The sequence below is a fragment of the Pecten maximus genome, chromosome 2 (genome assembly GCF_902652985.1).
Source record: "Pecten maximus chromosome 2, xPecMax1.1, whole genome shotgun sequence".
NCBI classification, from domain to species: domain Eukaryota; kingdom Metazoa; phylum Mollusca; class Bivalvia; order Pectinida; family Pectinidae; genus Pecten; species Pecten maximus.
Window position 1 is genome coordinate 31,387,974 of NC_047016.1, and position 22,568 is coordinate 31,410,541.

The window sequence follows — 22,568 nt, forward strand, 5'->3', positions numbered from 1 at the left end:
AAATTGAGCTAGCTTGTCTATCACGTCCCATAGACACGAAACAATCACACTGCCCAAGTTCATTAAATTTGTAACCAGCCGAACTTGTTACATTTTCCGTCAAAATATTTCGCGAAAGATAAACGGCAAATGTGTGAATTTGAGTCAGGGGACTGACATACTCACTTTTTATCCTGAGGCGCCCTTGGTAAATACACAGTCAGCGTCTATTTGTGAGTAATACATTGAGTATTGCATGTTAACCTGCTAATGTCTTTGTCTGGACACAAGGGCTAGCAACGATTATATGGCATAAAATGAGAAACAAGAAATCATACGTAAGAGCACATTATCGTTGCTAACCCCTGTGGTCTGGCTATTTGGACTGATTCTAGATTGAATAAAAAATGTATTAAGACATTTTAGAGCAACTCTGATTGACACCTTTCTACATCGTACGTGTAATTCGTGTTAATTGCATGTTATACAAGAGGATTCATATTAAATATAGAAAATATGGCGTTACGGAGTAAAAACAATGTGTTGTCACAACGTCGGTGATATGATGGAGGTTTTCAATAAAATAAAATACTGGTCCCATAAACCCGACACGAAATGGAATCCTAGGCTGTTGAAGCCGTACGATTCAGACAGCATTTATTTTTTTAATAAAACCAAATTGTAGAACAGTACGTTACGACCTGCATCTGATGAATATTTATTTCGGTTTTAATGGTCCCAATTCCTCGACTGGTATCTGGCTCTGTAGCATGTCAAACACGGATCGAAAACCTGCACGTAAATTAACCATCTGCGTAACCGTAAAATAGTCAGCCGGCTAGAAATATTTTGTTATTCCTACATAATACATTGCGTCATCACAAAGTTACTCTCATAACAGTGTCATACACCAATTGTACATAGGTTTTGAATACATATTGGCTGCAATGCATGTTCCCATAGTTACAATTGTGACGTCATCGGATCATGACGTCATACCATAACCTTTATCAAAATTAATGTCGTATCAGTATGACGAAATTTGGTGTTCAAAATATTAGATAGCTTATTTGAAATAAGAATTTCAGATTCGCTTCCATCTTTAGAAAATAATTTTAACACTATTTCGTTAATGTAACACTGACATTTTTATTTGATAATATTTATTATATATATACATTACTTACAAAAACAACTATGGCGACATTTTTGCATCAAAAACGTGATGTGTCATAGAAATCAGGATCGATATAAACGAACCTCATTATCATTGGTATACCTCTCAATGGATAGAACCAGGAATCAACCTGAAAACACAAAACACAACAATGCTGGTTAAATATGAAATAATTATTCATACCAACAATGGTAAAATATGTTATGCAAAGCAAACCTAGTTCAAAAATATGCAACACATAACAACCAAGGTAAAGTATGTAATACATAAATACAGGCTGATAAAAACTGTACTACCCCCGCCTAACAACTCCGCAGAAAAATCAGTGAATGAAATTGAGAAACCCTTGACGTGATGATATAACACATTGGTTAGAGGGTGGTTCAGTATATACTCCGGGGACACTTTTAGGACCTAACCACGGGTAGGGCATTTAAACGGTAACAGGGAAAACCGCTAATGAAGAGTGCTTAATTGGAATTCGTTTGATTTGTTCGTGACTACTATATGTCATTTCCTCTTTCGTGTTGTAGTTCCCGAAAAGACGATTAAACAACAAAACGTCAACGGTAATACGAAACCCCCGTCAAAGCGGAAATAACGAAAACTGCATTATACAAATGTACCTTAGAATAGAAACAAAGTAAAAAGTGCAAAAATAGATAAATAAATAAATAAAACTGGCAAACAAAATAAACACACATTAGATAGGGAAACGTGAGCCTTTCGATTTAGCATATTTTTCGTCTTCTCGCTTTAAAGAGCTTTCGTCTTTTCACTTTGACGGACTTTCGTCTTTTTAGTTTGACGTGTATCGTGTCCTCGGTTGAAACAAACCGAAGAGGCGAATACCTTTATGTGAAGATTAGTTTATGTAACAGCACACATACCTAGTTTGGGGCTGGGTACAAGCTGTTAATATGACGCTGGATACACAAAGGAAATAAACACAAGTGTTTTTCCTCGAACGTCCGACAGAACCTTCTCTCCCAGTACAGATCGTCCTGTGGTAGTTCTTTGGACAGAAGCGTTGATACTTCTAAGCCGCAGTTAAAGAGCATCATGGCGTTAGAGCGCTCGGAATGATCCCCGCTGTCCTCTCTGCGAGGGACCAATTGATCCGACGTGGATTTTCTAAGGACCTGACATGGAGCACTTCCGCAGTAACGACAACGCCATGGCCCTGTACATAATAAAAAAAAACATGGCACTGTACTTAGGTTTTAGACGGCAATAAGTTATCAACGTATTGGTCTTACTGAAGGAGGAAGCCGGAGTACGCGTATAAAACCACGTGGTCGGGTAAGTAAGTGACTATGGTTGCCGGTTTGTACCATCTAGCAACCTCGCTCCCTCGATCCCGGGTCGGAGGAATGAGGGAGGAAAGTCAATCTCGTTCCTCGTTCCATCGCCTCACGTTCTTCACTCTGTCTTGAGGTCGAGAGAGCGAGATTGTGGGGTAGCTAATATAATTGGCCGTACTCGGTCACCAGATGATCCCGACACCCTTTTCAAGTGCGATCAGAGAAAAGTTTTGGTGAAACACGAATGCGTTACCACTGCCTCCCTCCTCATCCGGACTGTTTCGCAAGTTTCCTTACAATACACAAGTAACCGAGTCAAGAGTAGAGCATAGGGGCTTATCTAAATTATTTCAATGTCTATCGACTATGGTTATGAGAACAATTATAGTGGATACGCACTACAGTGGAACCTGACTTTACCGACACTGTATGGGACCGATTAAATGTGTCGGTGAAGCCAGTGTGTCGGTGAAGCCAGCGTGTCGGTGAAGCCAGTGTCGGCAATACCAGTAGAGCCGTTCTGATGGATACGGTCGTATGTTACAGAATGTCGGTAACGTCAGTGGTCGGTAAATCAGGTTTCACTTAATAATTTTGTTGAAATGAACTTTGCCACACAAGCATTTGAATGATTTAGACAAGCCCCTGGGTGTAGAGGTTCCGACAGATGCTCTTTCAGCTAAGCGCTGATTTGACACCGACTATTTATACAAATAAACAATAAAAATATAAACATTCTTCGAAATCAATGTACTCACGTTTGATCCAATTACGTGCTTTTGACAAACTCCTTCGAGCAGTGTTTCCAATCGATGGTGCATATGCTATCATCTGGGTTAGCAAAACGCAGACAACGATGCAGATCACTTCGTATCCAAATCTCTTAAATACAAAATAAAAGGCGTAATGTAATACATGTAAATCCATTCATGGTCAGAATTTTTTACCCAGTAAAAGTCCCTAGTTTTATAAATAGAATATTTAAGGTGACAGTACCGAAATCGGATCAGTTCCCAAAACGGACAAGTTTCACAATTCAAGCAAAGTCGTGTGAATGTGAATTAAATCTGTCTTGATATTCAAAAGATATCTTGAACACATTTTTTTTTCTCAAAAATGGTTAGTCTTTTTGTGATATTCGACCATTCTGTGATCCGTTTTGAGTACTAGCATTTAGGAAAACCGGTTGGTGACGTCAGGGCGTTCAATTTTTTTAACCGCCTTTGATATTCTACTCTTGATAGCTCCTGAATAGATTTGCTTCGTCTTCTGGGTTTATTAACAATGGATTTATTTATTTATTTTGTTAACTGATTAGGAACTATCACCTTTTAAGTTTACATATTTACCCATGCTATATCCTCAGGGGCTGGGCACTCTTTCTGTATTTCTGTTGCGGTGAAATACCGAATCAACTGGAGGACGTACCCGGGCTCGGGCTCCACGCTAAAAACAATAATTATAAAAAATACAAAGTTCAATTTGTTTTACTTTCGTGTTAGATACATAGCATTTACAATATCATGCTCGAATCATGTTATTGGGGTAGGCAGCTGAACACGTGCAATGGTCAATGTCACGCATTTTGATTTTGTATGTTAACACACGAAAGTATTTGGTCTAAAAGAGTACTCTGTCGGTTCCCAGAAAACGTCACTTAAGCTTATTCCCGCTGAAGTGTTGTGTCTTTTAAAAGAAACTCATTTCGTTGCGGCATATGCGAATATAATATATGATATTTTATTTCCCTGTCTCACGCGGCCCAGGGAAAAATGATGTTTTATTTCGCAGTCACGTGATGCATGTCGGCTAATCACAGCCACTGAGGTATACGTACATCATAAGTGATATACACACATACATGGGGTTTATTCTTCAACTATAAAATGGTTTCTGGTGATTTGGAAGCATTGGAAAAATATTATCACAAATGAAAATATCAAAGAATTATGACAAAAAAACAACAACAAAACTACAACAACAACAAAAAACCCAAACAATTCTAAAAAAGAAAATAAGAGAACTTACCATTTAATATCTTTGTATACGGCAGGACCATGTTGAATTGCACTTAGCATTCCCATATAAATTAGGAATGACTTGCGAAGTTCCATTGTTGTTAGCTAACCCATGTTCATATAAGCTCGTAGGTCCATACACGCCACCATTTTAAAAATGGCAGATGGCAATCAGTGAATTACAGCATGTGGCAAAAACTCAAACCAAAAAAAAAACAAGGGAGAGGCGAATCACCTCCTACTTGTTTATGGCTGAGCAACTTAGCAACAATGGAATGACGTGACGTCATACATGATATTACGTAACAGTACATATAATTATAATTATCAAATGTGACGTCACGGCATTGTCTCTGGCTCAGCAATTCATGATAGACTCAAAGATTTTGACTTTCTATCTGATACAGGTATGAGCAGAGTTTAAGATATCGTCAAACTTTCGAAGCCAATGGCAATCATCCTTTCCTCTCATTTGCAGACATGGAAAGGATTTAAGAGAGATGCGGCAAGGCATCGGCCAAGAATAAGAATATCTAAACAACAGCAGAGTTTAAGAAGGCTATTTCCAACCACGTCTGCAGAGCCGGAGTTCTACTCATGGTCTGTAACGGCCAGTTTAGTATTGTCTCAACAACAGGCTCCTGCACTGTGATATTGTATCTTCTTCTTCATTAGCCAATATACTCTTTGCGTGATCTTTCACCTGGTCTGGGCGAAGGATGCGACACCTATAAGCTATCTACTGTCCATACTGAGGTAGATAATTGGCTCTGGCGCTTAGTGAGTGCAGAGAAGACAGGTGGTCTGGCTGTACAATCATAGTCGCACTCGGAAAGTTTGTCTTCTCTGACTTTAAACTCAATCGACGTCCTGATGGACAGTAGAGGAGTACAGTCTGGGATATCCGCAAGGTGTCGCTTACTGTCTAGTACTGCAACAATTGTAGAAAATGCCGCCAACACGCAGAAAGAAAAAACTCCAGCAATGCTCTCTCAATCAACAGTTTCTACAATTTTAGTATATTTTTATAAAAAAATGATTTTGTTTCCACTAGAGTCAGCCAAAGCTCTCTAATTTTGGTCGAACCGATTAAGTGTGAATTTTAATTCAACTTCTTGAAGTTTAATTATCAAACCTCCGAAAAGAATAAAGTAACCATAATGAAATTAGAACCTTATCTGTACATTATCATTATACATGTATAACACTACATTCTAAATTACAGTTCTATGTCTGTATCTGATCAAGAGTAGACGGGCAGATTTATGACGACATGAAGACCAAGGGTAACTTTATATGGCCTCATCATCGGGAGCATAATTCAATGTAGCCCTGAGTTTCCTCTTGCCCTGACACCATGTCTGGATGGTAGGGCCAGAGAAAACTCGGGCTAAATTCAATGCTGGGATTCAATCATCAATGGAGTCGCCTGTGGCATTAATCTAATTAAAATTTGTCTTCAGTAGCCATGAAAGTAGGCCAGTGTCATACTTTTGAACAATCTTCGTAGCCCTTCATTCAACATTCTATCCAAAATCTTTATCTTGAGTCTCGTATTTATATGTAGGCATGGGTTTAACACGTTTGACCCATGTGACCTTCAAAGAAGGTCCGAAGGCCATTAATTTGCTCAAATTTGGTATACGAATACCTTCATCCCAGAATGGTTTCTTGTAATTCGGAATTAAAGTCGTTGTTTATTAATCAAATATGGTAACGGTTGGTGAAGTTCATTGTAAACATACTTTATCTCGCATTAATATTATTTTAGCGATCATAGTGCCAAATTATAATGGGCTAAAATTTGGGTGCGCCAAAATTAGTACTTACAGTAATCACAGCATGATACTGAATAAATATTATGACCATGGACTTTTTAGAAATGTAATTTAATGATTTTGAAAACAGTTAACCCATGTGGTTTTCCATCATGCTACATGTCGAAGAAGATTTTTTTGACACCAGTCACCTGACTGGCTGACCACATGCATGTAAGTTTACTTGGCCTTCAGGGAGTTGAGCCGATATTAACTTCAATTGCAACACTTGTAGTAGGGCAGATATCCCTCACAAATTGCCAAAGTCCTCAGGTTCTCTTTCTTCTTCAAAATTTCTAGGTCAGAACTGAATTTAGTGAGATAATCAATGATATTTCAAAAATCCAAAACGTAAACTTGTTTTCCAGAGAAGATTCTATCTGCAGACCCACTAGTATTGCAAGAATTCCTCGATTCTCCTAGGGTTCCGTTTGCTTTTGCTCTTTGCATGCATGGAATCCATCCAAAGGTTTCTGATGTATTATCAGCCTTTTAAAATATCTGTTATGGGACGTATCAGAAACTTTAAGATTAACCTGTAATATGCCATCGCAAACTAGCTTTTATTTGGCTAGCCAATCACTAATTTCTTAAGAGCAACCACGAAATTCAAAGCAGTCAGTTTAACGTTGGTGACCTCAAAAATCATTTTATGTACATCAAACGATCTTTTTTGGTTTAAGTAATGGCAGTGATTGCACCTTCAATTTGTCCACGTGCATAAAGAACGAATGTGAACGTAAGCACTTGGGCATTAAGAGTAGTCTGTCCACCTTACCTATTAGAGAAGTCTCCCTTACATCCATTCCCTGTCACAGTCCATATGGATTCTTCATAGACTCTACAACCTTAATAAAGTTAAAGGGTGTGTGACCGAAAAGACATGCGACATGGCGTCCCTCTTTTGAAATAAAGAACACTAAATACAGATTTTGAAGACTATCCGTCGTTTTCCGTTTCAAATTTTAAAAGTTGGGTATGTCTAAGGAGGTTTGGCTTGGTTTAAGTACAGCCTCCTCTTTGTGCAAAATGCAAGTGTACTGTGCTATGCTACGATCGTGTTTGTCTCCTTATGAGTATATGTACCTGATGTAGACTTAATAGTGCTACCTCACTAAGGCATACCACTGAAGACACCCAGCAGGACACCTCACCAGGTCACATTATACTGACAACCGGCGACCCAGTTGTCCCACTCCCAGCATGATGAGCAAAATACAACAGTAGCAACTACCATTATTTAGAGATTCTGGTATGTTTCTGACAAAGGACATAATCCAAAGCCTTCCTCACGGGAATGAACACTTAATTGAAGGTCTAAAGAGGTATTTTTACACTGATCTGGATAAAGAATGCACTACAAAGTATCTTTGTTTGCTAGGTTTATGGCACTTTTAAGGCAGATTCTCCTTGTAGTAGTTGGTGACTACCTCACTGAACAACATACAGGAGGCCCATCACATGCAATCCAGAGCAATTAGGGTAAAGTGTCTCTCGCCGAAGGACAAAACCACAACAGCACAGACAGGTCTGTTTCTCAGCCTCCCGAGAGACACAAACTGACACGGGTAGGGAGAGTCAAACCATTTACCTCAGATCCTCACCTGAGGTTACGTGGCCAGCGCTCTAAGCAACTGAGCTATCATGGCCCCACCACAAAGTCACAGAATGATAAAACAAACAACAGACACAGATACTGATATATATATAGAATTTATAGTGATGTCACAGATTATTGTATTGCAGCAGCAGCAGCAGCAGCAGCAGTAGGTAAAGACAGGAAACAATCCCCGGGGAGCAGAACAAGATATACAGGTACAATATCACATGTTCAAATTCAAATTGTAAACTATTTGAAAAAAGTGGCATATTACTTGATAAAGGTACATGTATAAACATTTGTCTGCCAATTTTTTTTTTCTATATTTGAAAAAGTTTTTAATATGTTATAAAACCTGTATTCTTTGGGAAAACATCCAGCATTTTATCTGATGATGATTTTTAACGGTTAATTCTTCAGATTTTTTTTGTTCCTTTTTTTTCAAAATCAATTAAGTAATTAGTTGTGTTAGTTACTTTTATTTTGTGAGTATATACAGGTGCATCAGCAAAAATTTATTTCTTAATATGTTTTCATTTGTGAATTCTTTTGAGTTTTGGGGTCCTTTTTTTCCCCAATATCAATTTCTGGCAATTAATCAGTTGAGTTCAATTTTGCGAGTATGTACAGGTGCATCAGCGAATACACTTTTTTTTAATTGCACGAACCATAAAAAGAATACCAGAATGTCCAGTATACATATTGTCCAACAAAACTACAAATATACTCCTGTGCTATACCAACATAACGTGACAAGGCCTAACTACAAAAGCACAACAATTATATCATGAGATTTCTTATATTCTTCAATCAACTATAAATGTTAAAACAGGTGTTCAAATATATAGGAATATATATGCTGAAATAATGTTATGACCCTTCCACAGGTAATAATGTACTAGTATGCCAAGTCCGAATGATACTTAAGGTAGCAGATGATCATCCACTACCTAGAAGATATTAAAGCAGATAGTCAGAATCATTCGAACCTAGTTTGCAATGTGACCTGTTACCCCATATTAAGCAATCTAACTATAATCTCTCAATATTTTTTTTTTAAATTGAAAAAAAAAAAAAAAAAATTAACATGGATTGCACTTATTATCCACTGAATGAAGAAGAACTGAAATATTTACTATCCAAACCACAATGATGGGATATACAAGGAGCAATGTATACAAACAAACGATGTCAGAAAAGAACACCTCAATCACCATTGTATAGGTCCCAAACTTTACAAGATCGAAATAAAAGAACGAAAACAAAACAAAAATTTATATCAAAACAAAGTATAAAATAGAAATGTGAAAAAAAGTTAACATCTAAAATGAAAAATACATCCAATCTATAAACAATGTTTTCTACAGTCATCAACGCATGAAAGTTAATTTTCTAGGAAACTAAAGAGGAAATGAGTAAAAATAATATTGCTATCCTAATCTGACAAATCAACAGGTAATAGTCAGAGCTTGATAAATGTATTCCATTCCAAAAGCCATTTATGTTAGCTGAACTCAAAATATCAATGAAAAGAAGACAACATACCAAAATATAGGAAAGTGTACCTTGAATAGTGTCTACTTCCTTTTATATTCGTTTTCACTCTTCAAAAAATAAAGAAACATCAATTGTAAAGAATGAGTATTTTGACAAGTTCAGGGTAGTATTCTATTTTTATGACAGAAGACCATGTATGGAAGATCAACATGTTATGTTTGAACCTAGTATTTCTAATACAAACAGCACTCTTTTAGTTCTATGTACTAATTTAGTATGTATATATATATTTTACCACAAAATGTACTAATTATCACATAATCATACAAGCTGATAAAATAATCCCAAAACATAATATCAGCTTCAAAAAATAAAATATTTCAATAATTTAGAAAAAACATCACAAGTTCTAATTATGTTCGTTGCTGACAAATCAAACACAATGTATGCAAAAAAGTATGTTTTATAATTCTCCAAAAGGAATTTCTTTGATAGCATACAAAAGCACATTTTTAAGTACATTCTGATATGTGTTGATGTAATAATCAAGAATAATGACAATGTCCTATGCAACAAAAAGGCATTAACATTTGTATATCACAATACCCACCAATAGGTGTCAAGGCCATAGCTGAAAGTGTCGTCACCATTCCTCTAATACGCATAACATTTAAATTATAATATTCTAAATGACAAACGAATTTATTAACCATTTATCAACAAAAGCTTCATAAGTAAAGTTGTTCCTCCCAGCACTAAAGCAGGCATCCAGGGCCTATGTGTAAAATGATATCTATCATAAGGAATAGTTTTTTTTAAGCTACAAATAATATTAGACAGGATTCCCGATTTCTGGACAAGCACCTGCTGATACAAATCTACTTAAATATAATTTCATATAAAATACACCCAACACTAAAGATAATGTGAGAATATGTTTTAGGTAATATACTAGATGTGCTATCATATATACAATGTAGATTCTGATATGTGTTGTGGACTATTAATCAGTATCATGACAAAAAAATCCATAAAGATGGGAATAAATTGACAAACATGAAACCTATTTTAGAGAGTCAAAAAAAAATTATACAAATGAATGTATCTTTTTTTTAAATTGAGAACACAAAAACAAAACAATTCTTTGTAATTTGTAATTAAGAAATAACAAAAATTAAACACCTTTAAATTGTTAATAACGTGTACATAAGGCGGCATAAACCTCAGAGACAGTCTGAATAGAGACCACACACTTCAGGCCCTTTCTAGTCTGTGAGGAACATTGTCCATAAAATCACATACGATATGACTCTTCTATACCATCTATGATAAAAGATAAATTCTTTTGTTTTCAAAAATATACCAAAAAGCAGTGCATTTCATGCAGCTTTTCTTCCCTTCCTATTTTAAAATAGAATTTTGACTATATTAAAGTAGTAAAAAATACCACATCCTTCTGTCATTGTTCTTTACATATTAAAGACATATTGACTGACATTTTAAAGCTAATTTGTTGATTTATATACATTTAGCATAATGTATGTTGGCAAGTTACAAATATTGATCAAGGTTGATAATTTATATTAAGTACATTTACATATCAAAACAAATTTAATTTAATTTTTATCAAAAAGAATTCCTAACCTAGCATAATTATTATATTTGCCATCTCCACTTTACATTTTTTTTACAATAACAGAATGTTGTTAACTCCAACAATGTATCACAAACACTAAAACCGTAGCAAGTTTTTTCTGTTGCATTCTCTTTAAAAATAATTGCATTGGATGGATTCAACTTTGCATAAATCATTAAAGTAAAGTTATTGCTATGCGAATTCGAAGAAGACATTAGAGATAATAGACATTGTGAACATAATATTGAGAACATTTTTGTAATAAAAGGCAAGTCACATAAAACAATGCAAATGACAAATGTCTAAATTTCAGGTTATGTAACACAAATTCTCATTGGACTTTGATGTATGGGATGACCGTCTAAACATCAGAGCAGAGTGAGTATGGCTTGCCCTCAAAGTCCTCTGGTCGTACGTCAAACCTTGAATAATAAAAAAAAAATGTCAATTAAAATTCTTGATCAGGTCTTTACTTCATAATCTACCAGTATACAAATTAACTACATTTGTAGTATTCCATAATTCAGATATGAAGCTAACTGCAGTCCTCAATTCCCTGGTGTGTATCTCAGGCACCGAGGATTAAAATGCTGTATGTTTTAATGAGCGATGATTTTTTTTAGAAGTTAGCTGAAAATTGAGTAGGGAGTTCTTGGGCCTGTTCATTTATGTGGACAAACCAGTTCATCAGTGGTTTAAAATGTAATAGTTATCAAACATAGATCTTGATGGACCTTCAGATATTAATACAGGACTTGAAAAGTCTACATTAAAGCCTGCCAAAAAGTAAAATAAAATCACTATGTCCCCTTTATTTCTTAAACAAACAACTCTGGAAAAAAATGGTCACACTTTTCTGATCACAAAAATGAAAACAGCCCAGGTCATACTGTGTCGAGTTGACAGTAAAAATAGGCTGAAATGTCTTTATTACAGATATATTCTGGGTATCTTTTAAGTAGGAAGGCGTGGATAATCACAGAAAGGGCATAAACTCCTAAGAAAATTTCAAAATGAAAATAAATTTCAAGTGCACAACTTTGTTATCGATAAGGTATTATTATTGTTGTCCACAAACAGACATCGACTGATTCCAGTATCCACGATCCCTCACACACCTACAATGTACCAAAGGAGTTCTGGATAACTTATAGGCTGCAATGTAAAAACCCTAAACCTCCATTTGACCTAGACTAGATTCTGTCTTTACTTTAATACCTTATTAGAAAACCTGATTTCCTGCGATTTCAATCAAAAACATTTACCATTCAGTGGTAGTCTTAGTCAGATCTAGATTGGATAGATCAATCTCCATTGTTCCCATGGTCTTTTTGTTCCCGGAGAACACAGATGTATCATTTCTTATTGTAATGTCCAGCCTTTTTTCTTTGACCTCTCCTGGACTGACCTCAAACTCAAATCTGAAAAGGACAGATTAAAACACTAAATGAAAACTTAAAACTAACACACTTATTCAGCAATAAAAAAACTGAGCATTAAGTTCAGAATAACTTTAAATATCTTCCATACTTATTTAGTCAATTCCTTCATCATAACATGAAACTCAATGATATTTTTTTTAAATACAATATGTGTACATACGTTTCATCAAAGACAGGGTTGAGGTTGTTTTTGACAATCTTGGTCTTATGTTTTGTGGACTTGTCTGGGAGTAGGTACATCTTCACGTAGGGATCTGCTAGGTCATCATCGTCACAGGCAATCAAGTTTCTACAAATTAATGCAAAAAAAGTGTCAACATAGAAACCAGAGATTACTTACTGAACAAGAGGCCTATTGGTCTAAACAGACACCTGAGTTCTGTAATACATACTGACAGCTGACGTTTCTAAATAAAGAATTTAACACACATTACTAGTGTCATTCAATTGAACAAATTTTTCAGTCTTTCAAAGCGTGCCATTGTCCAAATAACATGAACCGGAGCCTCTTGGTTATTGAGAAGAAAACATTTTAATATTTAACACATTAGATCCCTGTGACCTTGAAAGTAGGTCAAGGTATTTATTTGAACAAACTTTGTAGCCCTTCACCCAAGCATGCTACAGACACGATAGCAAGTCCCTTGGCATCATAGCTATTGAGAAGACAATGAAAGATTTTAAGCCCTTCACCCCAGTATGCAACAGGACTAATATCAGATCTCTGTGCCTCATGGTTATTGAGAAGAAGTGAATTTTATAAAGGAAAAAGTTGATACCGCACCAATGCATAAGAGGCTTTAAGAGCACTTGCCATTTGAGCAGGTGAGCCAATAAAATCAAACAATCTTGACAATTTTAACAGTACTGATCATAATTATATTTGAACCTTTTCCCTAAACTTTCAGAAAAGAACCCCAAAGTACCAGTATCCAAAAATTCAAATGCTATGAGTGATGTAAAGGGAAATAACTCTGGAATACTTACAGACACTTGTGGATGACAACCACCAAGTTTTTCCTCTGAGAGCTGTACCTGATAGTTAGGTGCATTCTACCATGCTTATAAGCTCCAATTGGGTCAGGTCTGCAAAGTTAAGAGCTGTATATATACAAATGCTGCAAATTCCTTCTTAACTAGACATTTATAAGATTTCAACAAAATCTTTATAAGATTTTCAGTTCCAGCTGTAACCATGGCAACTTATACCTTTCTAATAGGATAACTTGTTCTTTGGTACAGGACGATATTGTCCTATTTTTAAAACAACCCTTCATGCCAATACAAGTTACACTGGCACAAATTCTAATCAAATGGTCTGTATATATGTACAGAATTTGCTTATATTGTATCCAATGTATTTTATTGTAAGAAAACTTTATTGTGTACCAAAATAATGTTTTTCCTTTAAATTGTACAAATGACGAAACTGTCCAGGCATTAGGAAAATGATTCCAATTTCAACAATATTTGTCTTGTCTGTTCCACTTTGTCAGTATGGTAAGAACACTCAAAATTCATTATCTTCAATATTTTCCCCCAAAACTACAAAACCAACTTCCTTGTTAATCAAGTAGTCAACACACAGAGTATAGATATGTTTAAACATCAATTCTTTGAAAACAAAATGCCAATTTTGCAAAATCACTTAGTCTTAAAATTCACAAAAACATGTTTTTTCACCCTAAAATATTACTTCTTGGTTATTAAGATAGTTTCTTTTTGAGCAATGGATTGATACCCAAAACTTAATGAGAAAATACTGATGATATAGCCATTACATTCTCCGTTGTCACAGGCTGAAACTTATCACTATGTAGTCTCACTCTTGCAGCTTGTTGTCAAAGGCTAGACAGAAATATATGGAAATAAATTACACTATATAGGTGAGTTGTCTTCCCACCATAAAACCAGAATCTTTGTGTCTGAGGGTGATAAAAAAAAAAACGGTCCGAGGGCCAGGTGCCAGTAGTTCTGTTCAGTGGGCATGTACATATTGGTAACTTACTTGCTCGATTGGCAAATGGAAAATTTCTCACAATTTTTTTATCTTTTTCTTATTATGACACTACTAAATCAGTTTAACAATGTTTCACCTTGGGTGAGTAGTTTTGATCCCAAAACGAGGAGCAGTGATTCAGTGATTCTGAAATTATTTTTCTTGTCCTGTGTCATTGCTACAGACAGCAAGATAACAGTAATCTATGAAGTACACAACACTGATACAGTACAACACTTTACATTGTAGTTGACAATGAGCAATAGATCAAATGTGAAACTTTTAAGTTTTGTTTGACTTTCCCAACAGATGAAGAAAATAATATGGGTAATTATTTGCCTAAATCTGTACACTTTAGAACCTTTTTTACAAATATCCGAACAGTTATATTTATTTTAAAATGAACATGAAAACTAAACATTCAATAAACAAGATGAGAAATTCACAACAAAACATTCCCAAAAAATTTCTTTTCCATTCATCAGTCATGATAATGGTCCATGTACATAATCAAACTAACTTGACAAGCCATGAGGAAACAAATATGTTTCAGAAGAATTCTCTTTGATTTACCATCCTAAAACTAATGTATTACATTTGAACATTGGGTTTATTTTAACAAAAGAAAGTTTGTTTTTTTATTGTAAGACAATTCTAGAACTAGATTTCATCATCACAATTTATCAAAAGATGTTTAGGTATGACAGTAGTACTTCTATTTTATTCACATAGCAAATTACCTGAAAACCAATTATCTTGTACAGGGTATTGAGCTATGGGGTCGTGTGGTCTAGGAAATCAGAAGTGGTAGCATGGGAGTGCTAGTGTATTGTCACAGGATAGTTTTGGTTGCGGCGCAGGGAACTAATTATATATAACTAGCTCTTGGGCAACCATGTACTAAGGACTGTTTCATTTCCTGCAGTAGGGGAGACAAATATGGTTCACCAGAAGTGATAAGGCCCTAAAAGATATTGCAGCATATGAGATCCCCCAAAAGTTATTAAAATTTCAGCTGTTTTATGAATGCTGGAGATGTAAAAAAAATTGTTATATAAACAAACACTGCTAAAAGTTGTAAAATTCTGGCATGCTAGTAACAATTCCGAAAGTTATAATTATGAAGAGAATGACACTATTTGTCCTAATAACAGTTCTACTTTAAAAAGTCTACTTTTCTCAATTGGAGAACAACACTACCCAATTAATAAATGACTATGACTGGTTAAATAGCCCTACTCTCCTGTATATTCTGTGTATGCAGGATATTCAGTCTTAGACTAGTTAGTAAATCACTTGCGACTTTTCTATGTCTCATTGCTCAATAGTGATACGTAACCATACGTACGGACAATTCTTGGTCAAATTTCTCATTGTCTGTATTCAAATTTCTCTTATCCACCAACCTCATCACTTTAGATTCCCAATTGAGTCAAAAACTTAACATAATTTCTATAAATAATTCCTGAATGTGGCTATTTTTCCTGTTTATCTTTATTAGCTATAGCAAAATCACTAAATTTGTATAATATTGCCAAAGTGTTATGAAGGAATGATTGAACTACAGACATCTTACTGCATCAAGATATTTCACAATGAGATGTGCAAAATTCAGTCAAAACCATAAAGAATGGTAGATAACTCCTAGACCTAGATTTGTCCACTACATTCACATAATGAACTACACTACACTACTTAAACAACTCTGACAATAAAAATCCTCATTTCTAAATTCATTTTTTAGACTGCACCACTCAACTTATGGATATTGTTTTCTTTAAATACAGCCATGCATCGGATAGATCAAAAAGATGTGTCTAACAAGTGATTTACACCAAGAAATTTAAGTAATTAGACTAAATTATTAACTCCTGATTTCTGTCTTTAATAACAGAAAACATTGTAGTAATCAGACAAATACAAGTGCAACACGAAGGTAGGTGCTAAGGTTTTACCTGCGATAAAGACTAGATCTTAACCTGTCAACAAACGCAGACACCTATTACATGATATCAATAATTTACATTTATCATCTGAATATTTCTGTTAATTTCCAAATGTAATACACATTATGATAACATCTTTTTTGGCAAAATGACATATAAATCATTTAAAATCCTTACAAATTCTGAAAAAAAAAAAAAGAAAAAAAAAATGACTTCATTCTGCATTCTTATTTTCTAAATATTTTTTTACTGCAGGATAATAGGCATTGTTAAATGTGGAAAAAAACAGAAAGATGATCATGTACAGCAGAAAACATAAGCAAGTTAAAGAATTCTCATAATTCTATTTACATTTTACATACAGAGAAACATCTAAGTCAGGACATTACAGGGTATTGAGCCTGTCCGCCATTACTTACACAGCAGGCGTAGGTGTAGTAGCTTTCCTCTGGCGTAGGTCAGCGTCCGTTCTCTGTTGACTGGTGGCAGCTGTCTTGCCTGGTGGGATGGACTGGACTGATGAGACTGTCTCGGCGGTGATTGGTTTACTCGTGTCCTTGGCTGGAGATGGAGAGGACGATTTCGCTGGAGCAGCCTTTTGGTCCTTGGCGGCTGCTGCTGTTGGTGCTGATGCTGGGGCTGGGGTAGCACCAGTGTTACCATCTACGGAAGTTCCATCCTTAGCCACTTCACTAGGTGTGATGATCTGCTCCGGTTCTGTAGATTCTTTAGATTTCTCTGTTGTCAGTGCCTGTAATGTCATTAATACAATTAAATGTAAAGTTTTAATGCAGTTATGTTTAAACATCTCTGAAGTCAGCATCTGCAATATCAGCATGGGATAATAGACACCTCTGAAGTCAGCATCTGCAATATCATCATGATATATTACATGAAGTTTAGGAAATTAATATATTTCATGAAATTTAGGAAATTAATGTGTTGATGCCATAGAAAATAGTGTTTGAAAATTAAGCTTTCTATGTGTACATAATCAAACACAAGACAAAACATTAATTGCTGGTATGGCCACATTCAGGATATGAGGGATTTCATATGAGGGGAAACCTCATTGCTCCTAGTTCGGATATTCTTAGGTCTTGAGAAGAAAACATTTATCTTGATACTGACCACAGACAAATGAGTGACGGATGCCTTGAAATGAGGAAATCTTGACCTATGACCTTACCCTCAGTGCAAGCCTCATATGGATCTGGCTGCTGACCCCAGAGTTCTTGAGACTGAAGTATTGGTCTAGTGTCATGTCAGGTGCTCTGAGAATAGACTTGAGGGGCAAGCTCATGTCACCAAGAGGTTTCCCGGTTTTCTTGTCCATGACCTGAAACCAAATCATGCAAACTATGTAGCAAGTGTTCATCCTTGAATTTCCTTTAGGAGAAGTGAAGTGGATCCAATATTCATAATAATTAGCTGTGAAGCAATGACATTTCATCAGTAGAAGTTAGTATTCATATTAATATTGAGCATTTCTACGGTACTTTTAAATATGTTCAATCAGATTAAAAGTGAATGTACTTCAATTTAAACCATAACAAATAATACATATTTTATCTATGGTCGATTCCTATACTCTCTGTAGACAGTGTAAGGTCATTACCAGGTAAGTAAACTTTCATAAGGGGAGGTAATCAATTAATAAGCAGAGATAATATCATAAAACTTGGACTGAGGTTACCTGTACATCGATGACCTGGATGTTGGGATCATGGACCAGGTAACGGTAGTTCTCTTCCCAGATTGGACTGTCTGTGTTCAGTTTAACTGCACTCTCCTCCTTCTTCTGACCAACACTGACGATGCAGTAGGCACAGGGCTCGGCCATTTGCTTCTTCCCACGCTACAATTAAAATGCAGTTTGGTTTAGTTTTGTATTGTTTAACAGTCATCAACAGCTGTGGTCATTTAAAAAAAATATATATCTTCAGCATTATACATACAGTGTATACAGCTAATCAATTTCATTAATATCCAATCAATTTAAAGTCAATATCAGTCCCATGATAGTTTAGGTCCGCTGATTAATATTATATCAAGTTAGCACTTTTCACCAAAAAAAAATCAGTTATAAATATATATGAATATATCATAAAACTGAACCTGTAGAGAAAAAACCTGGATATAATTACTTCTTATAAAAAATTATTCTCAACATAAATAGTTTTGAAGTCAGTGTGTTTGCTAGCAAGGCAATGGCAGATCTATAAGAATGGCCATTGGATCTGCCACTGCCGTCTATATTCTACACCTAAGCCTTTATACATCCAGTGGCTAACTGCTAGTCCATGTAAGTTCAGTACCTATTTCTAATGGTGTATAAAAGAACAGCTTTGATGTTGTACAAGTCAAAGGTCACTTGCCATTTGTGTTCATTAGTCACTGATCATGGCCAGTGCTTTTTCTCTGGCCTACTATCGAATACCAACATTTTAAACAAATTCTCCGAAATTCACATATACAAAATATACATGATTAGTAAACAAACATTTCTAAATTAGATCAACTTACTGGATTCAAACTAATTCAATACATTTCCACTTGTGATATCAAAAAGATATTATACCAAAATCAAAGCATTCACTGCAAGTGAGGAAAATCAGTGTTAATTAGGACAAAGAGTATGATATATTAATTTAGGGAAACCATATTGATTCTGGACAGTCAAAAAATTAATATCAGAGAGGACTTGATCAAGTGTCGAACAAATTGAAAACTGTTGGATTTTATTCAGATGCTCACTGACTGAGAGTTTCAAGTCATAAAATATTCAATTTAAAATTGATATTGTCAAAAAAGGATATATTTAGAGGAAAAGGCCATGTTACAGAAAGTTATTTGATAGTGAAACCTTAAAGACATATTGAGATTAAAATTATGGAAACCAAAGTTGGTGAACTATAGCATTAAGTAAGCTTCAAAATCCTACATAATTATATCATACATAAGTCACCAGCACAAAATCTGTGTAGCCTGTGTTAATTCTGATATCACAGCAAATGCAACACTTTGGCAAACAAATCCTAGTACAGTGTAGGCATGGTAAATTGTGCAGAAAAAAATCCCTTTGAAAACATATGACAAAAGTTCAATCTTCTTTGTGTTTAGCTTATGAAGATTTTAAAATTTGATTAAATATAAAGTAAAAGTAAAATATGTAAGTTTAAGGTTGAATATAGTTAGACTTGTCACTGAAATAATATCTTTGTTTCACCTTATTTCATACCTATATTTCACAGTTCCCATTTCCATCCCCATTTCTAAATATATACATTGTACGTATCTCCTTTCATATACATTTTTGTATTACCAAAATCATATAATAATGCCAAAAAGTTTCTACATGATGGCTGTAGTATTCAACAATTCATACCTAAGTTGATGTTTTTTTTATAATATAAGTCAACATCTTTTAAAATCTTACTAACTCTGTTGCAACGTATAAGTATCTAGATTCTCTCAATGAGAACCATATAATTATCAGAAATCATCAGTTGTCCAGAGTTAAATTATCACAGCTGCCTGCCCCAGTGTCATAAATGGAATCCTAAATCACCAAAATTCCTTAACTTTAAAAATCTCAATGGAAAATTGTTGGTATGTAGAGGAGATCTACCCATAAAAATTAGTGTCTGACACTAAAATTATGCTGTCCTTCTTATTGTCTTTAAGTTTGTTTTTTTCGCTTGGTTTGTCCCTCCATGAACAGCCAGGGCTGTTTTGAGGCTCAGACTTCTTGTAGCAGTTGGTGGCTACATCACTGAGCAATATAAGTGAGCTCCGTCACATGCTATCCAGAGCACCTGTTTTTCCCCTAAGGACACAATGGCAACCACAACAGCACAAGACAGTTTATTATCCTCCATGAAGAACACAACCCCCAGGGTAAGAACGAAATGCTCACCCAAAAACAGGACTTAGAACCAATCTCTCAATGATAAACAGAACCCCAAGAATAAGGATGAAATGCTCACCCAAAAACAGGGCTTAGAACCAATCTCTAAATAATAAACAGAACTCGAAGAGTAGGGACGATATGCTCACCCAAAAGCTAATAAACAGAACCCCAAGAGTTGGGACAAAATGCTCACCAAAAAACTAATAAAAAGAACCCCAAGAGTAGAGCTGAAATGCTCACCCAAAAAAAGGACATAGAACCAATCTCTAAGTACTAAAGAGACCCCCCAGGTTAGGTACAAAATACTTGGTCATAAATAGAATTTAGTACCAATCTGTAAGTACTAAACTCAATGCCCAGGGTAGGGGTAGGGACCCACCCAACCCACCCAACCCACCCATAAATAGGACTAATCTCCGAGTACTACATGCTGAACCAGTATTTCAACTTCACCCTAAATCACATGGTTATTTCATGTATGTCCCTCAATCACTAAGTCATATTACATTAATTTCCTTTATTGCTAATAAAAATGATATATATACTAAAGATATTTTCTTAAATCGTAAGATTATATCATATTTAGTGTATAAGAGTTATTAGTCAGAAAAACAAAACAATCTATGTGATAAATGAAGATTTAAGGAAAACTCAGAAAAAAGGAATGCAGCTCTAATTAGATTTAAAAAACAAGAACTCCATTTCACCTTGAGGGATCCCTGAAAACAAGCCAATAACATGCATATCATTAATGAAGTTAGTATAATTATCTGTAGTCAGAATACAATCTGCGTCTTCGATGATGAGCATGAGTTCATGAAGGATGACAGAATAACAAAAAGTACAAAAAACTCCACAAATATTATCACATATTTGTAAACAATTTCAGAATTGAATAATTCTAACAAAACATTTTAATTTTTTGTGTATTGGTATTATCAACAATTATTTGTATGAAAAAATATGTGTTCAACTAATTAGCAAATGGTAATTGCTTAAAAAGTTGTGCTCTATTTGGCAGGAATATGTTGGCGGTGAGAGAACCTATTCCTATAACAGTATAAGGATTAGTGTAAAACTAGATATATCACATAGATGCTACACATATCAAATAGCAAGCATTAAGGGGAAATCAAGCCAAAAAAAAAAAAAGACTCATTTTTGAAAAGTCAACTAGTCAATTATCAAAAATCATCTGAAAAAAATTACTGATATACCTACATAAATTCTGAAAGTAAAATGAATAAAATATCTTCTAGATCATATGTGTTAATGTTTATCTCATTTAGAAAGGCCTCTCGGATGAATGAATATATCAACAAAAATGGATGGAATCTATAAATCAGAATATGTAAACGGATCAACCCACAATCAATGTTACTATATATAGCTTCAAATCATGACATGCTGTAGCCATTTGTTTTTTAGTTTGAACAGCAGCTGATTAGGAAATTGTGACAAACAACACTGCTCAGCTCCATCAGTAAATAGCACAGATATTTGATCAATATACTTCCTCTATGTGTAGCAGCTAGATTATAAACTGTCTAGGAAAATAGATCATTTGTATTAGTAGCTTGCTAATGGAGCAGTCTGTGACTAGTATGAGACAGGATCTGGACAATGTAATTAAATAATCGCAAATTAATAATGATTTTGGGATAAAATATGATGATAGATCATAAATGATAAACACTTCGGAGCACTTTTTTTTATACATAATTTTGTCGATCTATATTTCAGAGCAATACAACAGGTTTGTAATTATAAACTCAGGTATAAAATTGGTATGATAATTTATATGTCTCGCAATGGCATTAGTAATCTGACAGTTAGCCAAATAGGCATGGCCACCAACATTTGATCATCAATACATCTGTATGGCTCTGTGTTAAAACACAGAAATTTCTGTAAAAAACATTGGGTGTATTGTTGCAATTTTATTAACAATTTTTTTTTTAAAAAACCAAACAAACAAACAAACATGGTGTAGCAATAGATTTAATATGGAGAAAAAATCTCAAGAAATTTAGCATAGAGATGTTGCAAATCCTTCTTCAGAAAATATCAGTAAGGGAGAATGTTTCATCATACCGTATTTGACCTAATAAGGCGCGGGTAATTGACAGTGGGGGCGCCCTTATTAAGATTAGTTACTCTAAAGTTTTATGAAACAGACTATACCTTATAGCAGAATACCCAAGGCTGTGGAAACGGTAAAATATTCAGTCATAAAATAT

At 34.9% G+C, this 22,568-nt stretch overlaps 2 protein-coding genes across 10 annotated transcripts in view; both read right to left on the reverse strand.

Moving 5' to 3' along the window:
• Window positions 1-1,103: 1,103 nt before the first annotated feature.
• Window positions 1,104-4,766, reverse strand: LOC117321779. The gene is made up of 5 exons (XM_033876330.1): window positions 4,489-4,766; window positions 3,810-3,906; window positions 3,219-3,342; window positions 2,047-2,339; window positions 1,104-1,286 (listed from the first exon to the last, which is right to left on the reverse strand). The coding sequence occupies exons 1-4, from the start codon at window positions 4,572-4,574 to the stop codon at window positions 2,047-2,049; spliced, it is 600 nt and encodes a 199-aa protein (XP_033732221.1). The 5' UTR covers window positions 4,575-4,766; the 3' UTR covers window positions 1,104-1,286.
• Window positions 4,767-7,991: 3,225 nt separating this feature from the next.
• LOC117321780 (extended synaptotagmin-1-like) overlaps window positions 7,992-22,568 on the reverse strand; it is a 37,707-nt gene continuing 23,130 nt past the window's right edge. For 4 of the 9 annotated variants that reach the window (XM_033876338.1, XM_033876334.1, XM_033876332.1 and 1 more), the window contains 9 exons: window positions 21,036-21,047; window positions 18,112-18,273; window positions 17,605-17,754; window positions 16,835-17,166; window positions 16,425-16,448; window positions 13,458-13,556; window positions 12,631-12,759; window positions 12,294-12,449; window positions 7,992-11,450 (listed from right to left, as the gene is read on the reverse strand). In XM_033876338.1, the coding sequence (XP_033732229.1) occupies window positions 11,390-11,450; window positions 12,294-12,449; window positions 12,631-12,759; window positions 13,458-13,556; window positions 16,425-16,448; window positions 16,835-17,166; window positions 17,605-17,754; window positions 18,112-18,273; window positions 21,036-21,047 (1,125 nt within the window). In that variant the 3' untranslated portion in view covers window positions 7,992-11,389. The remainder of the gene's footprint in view (window positions 11,451-12,293; window positions 12,450-12,630; window positions 12,760-13,457; window positions 13,557-16,424; window positions 16,449-16,834; window positions 17,167-17,604; window positions 17,755-18,111; window positions 18,274-21,035; window positions 21,048-22,568) is intronic. The other 5 variants (XM_033876336.1, XM_033876340.1, XM_033876339.1 and 2 more) reach the window with 2 other exon arrangements.

What these genes read in the sequence shown, in the direction of transcription:
- LOC117321779 (XM_033876330.1), bottom strand. Translation starts at nt 4,574, where the DNA reads ATGGAACTTCGCAAGTCATTCCTAATTTATATGGGAATGCTAAGTGCA. An exon ending in CCCCTGAGGATATAGCATGG is followed by an intron (nt 3,343 to 3,809) that starts GTAAATATGTAA and finishes TTTGTATTTAAG; the next exon opens with AGATTTGGATACGAAGTGAT. An exon ending in AGCACGTAATTGGATCAAAC is followed by an intron (nt 2,340 to 3,218) that starts GTGAGTACATTG and finishes TATTATGTACAG; the next exon opens with GGCCATGGCGTTGTCGTTAC.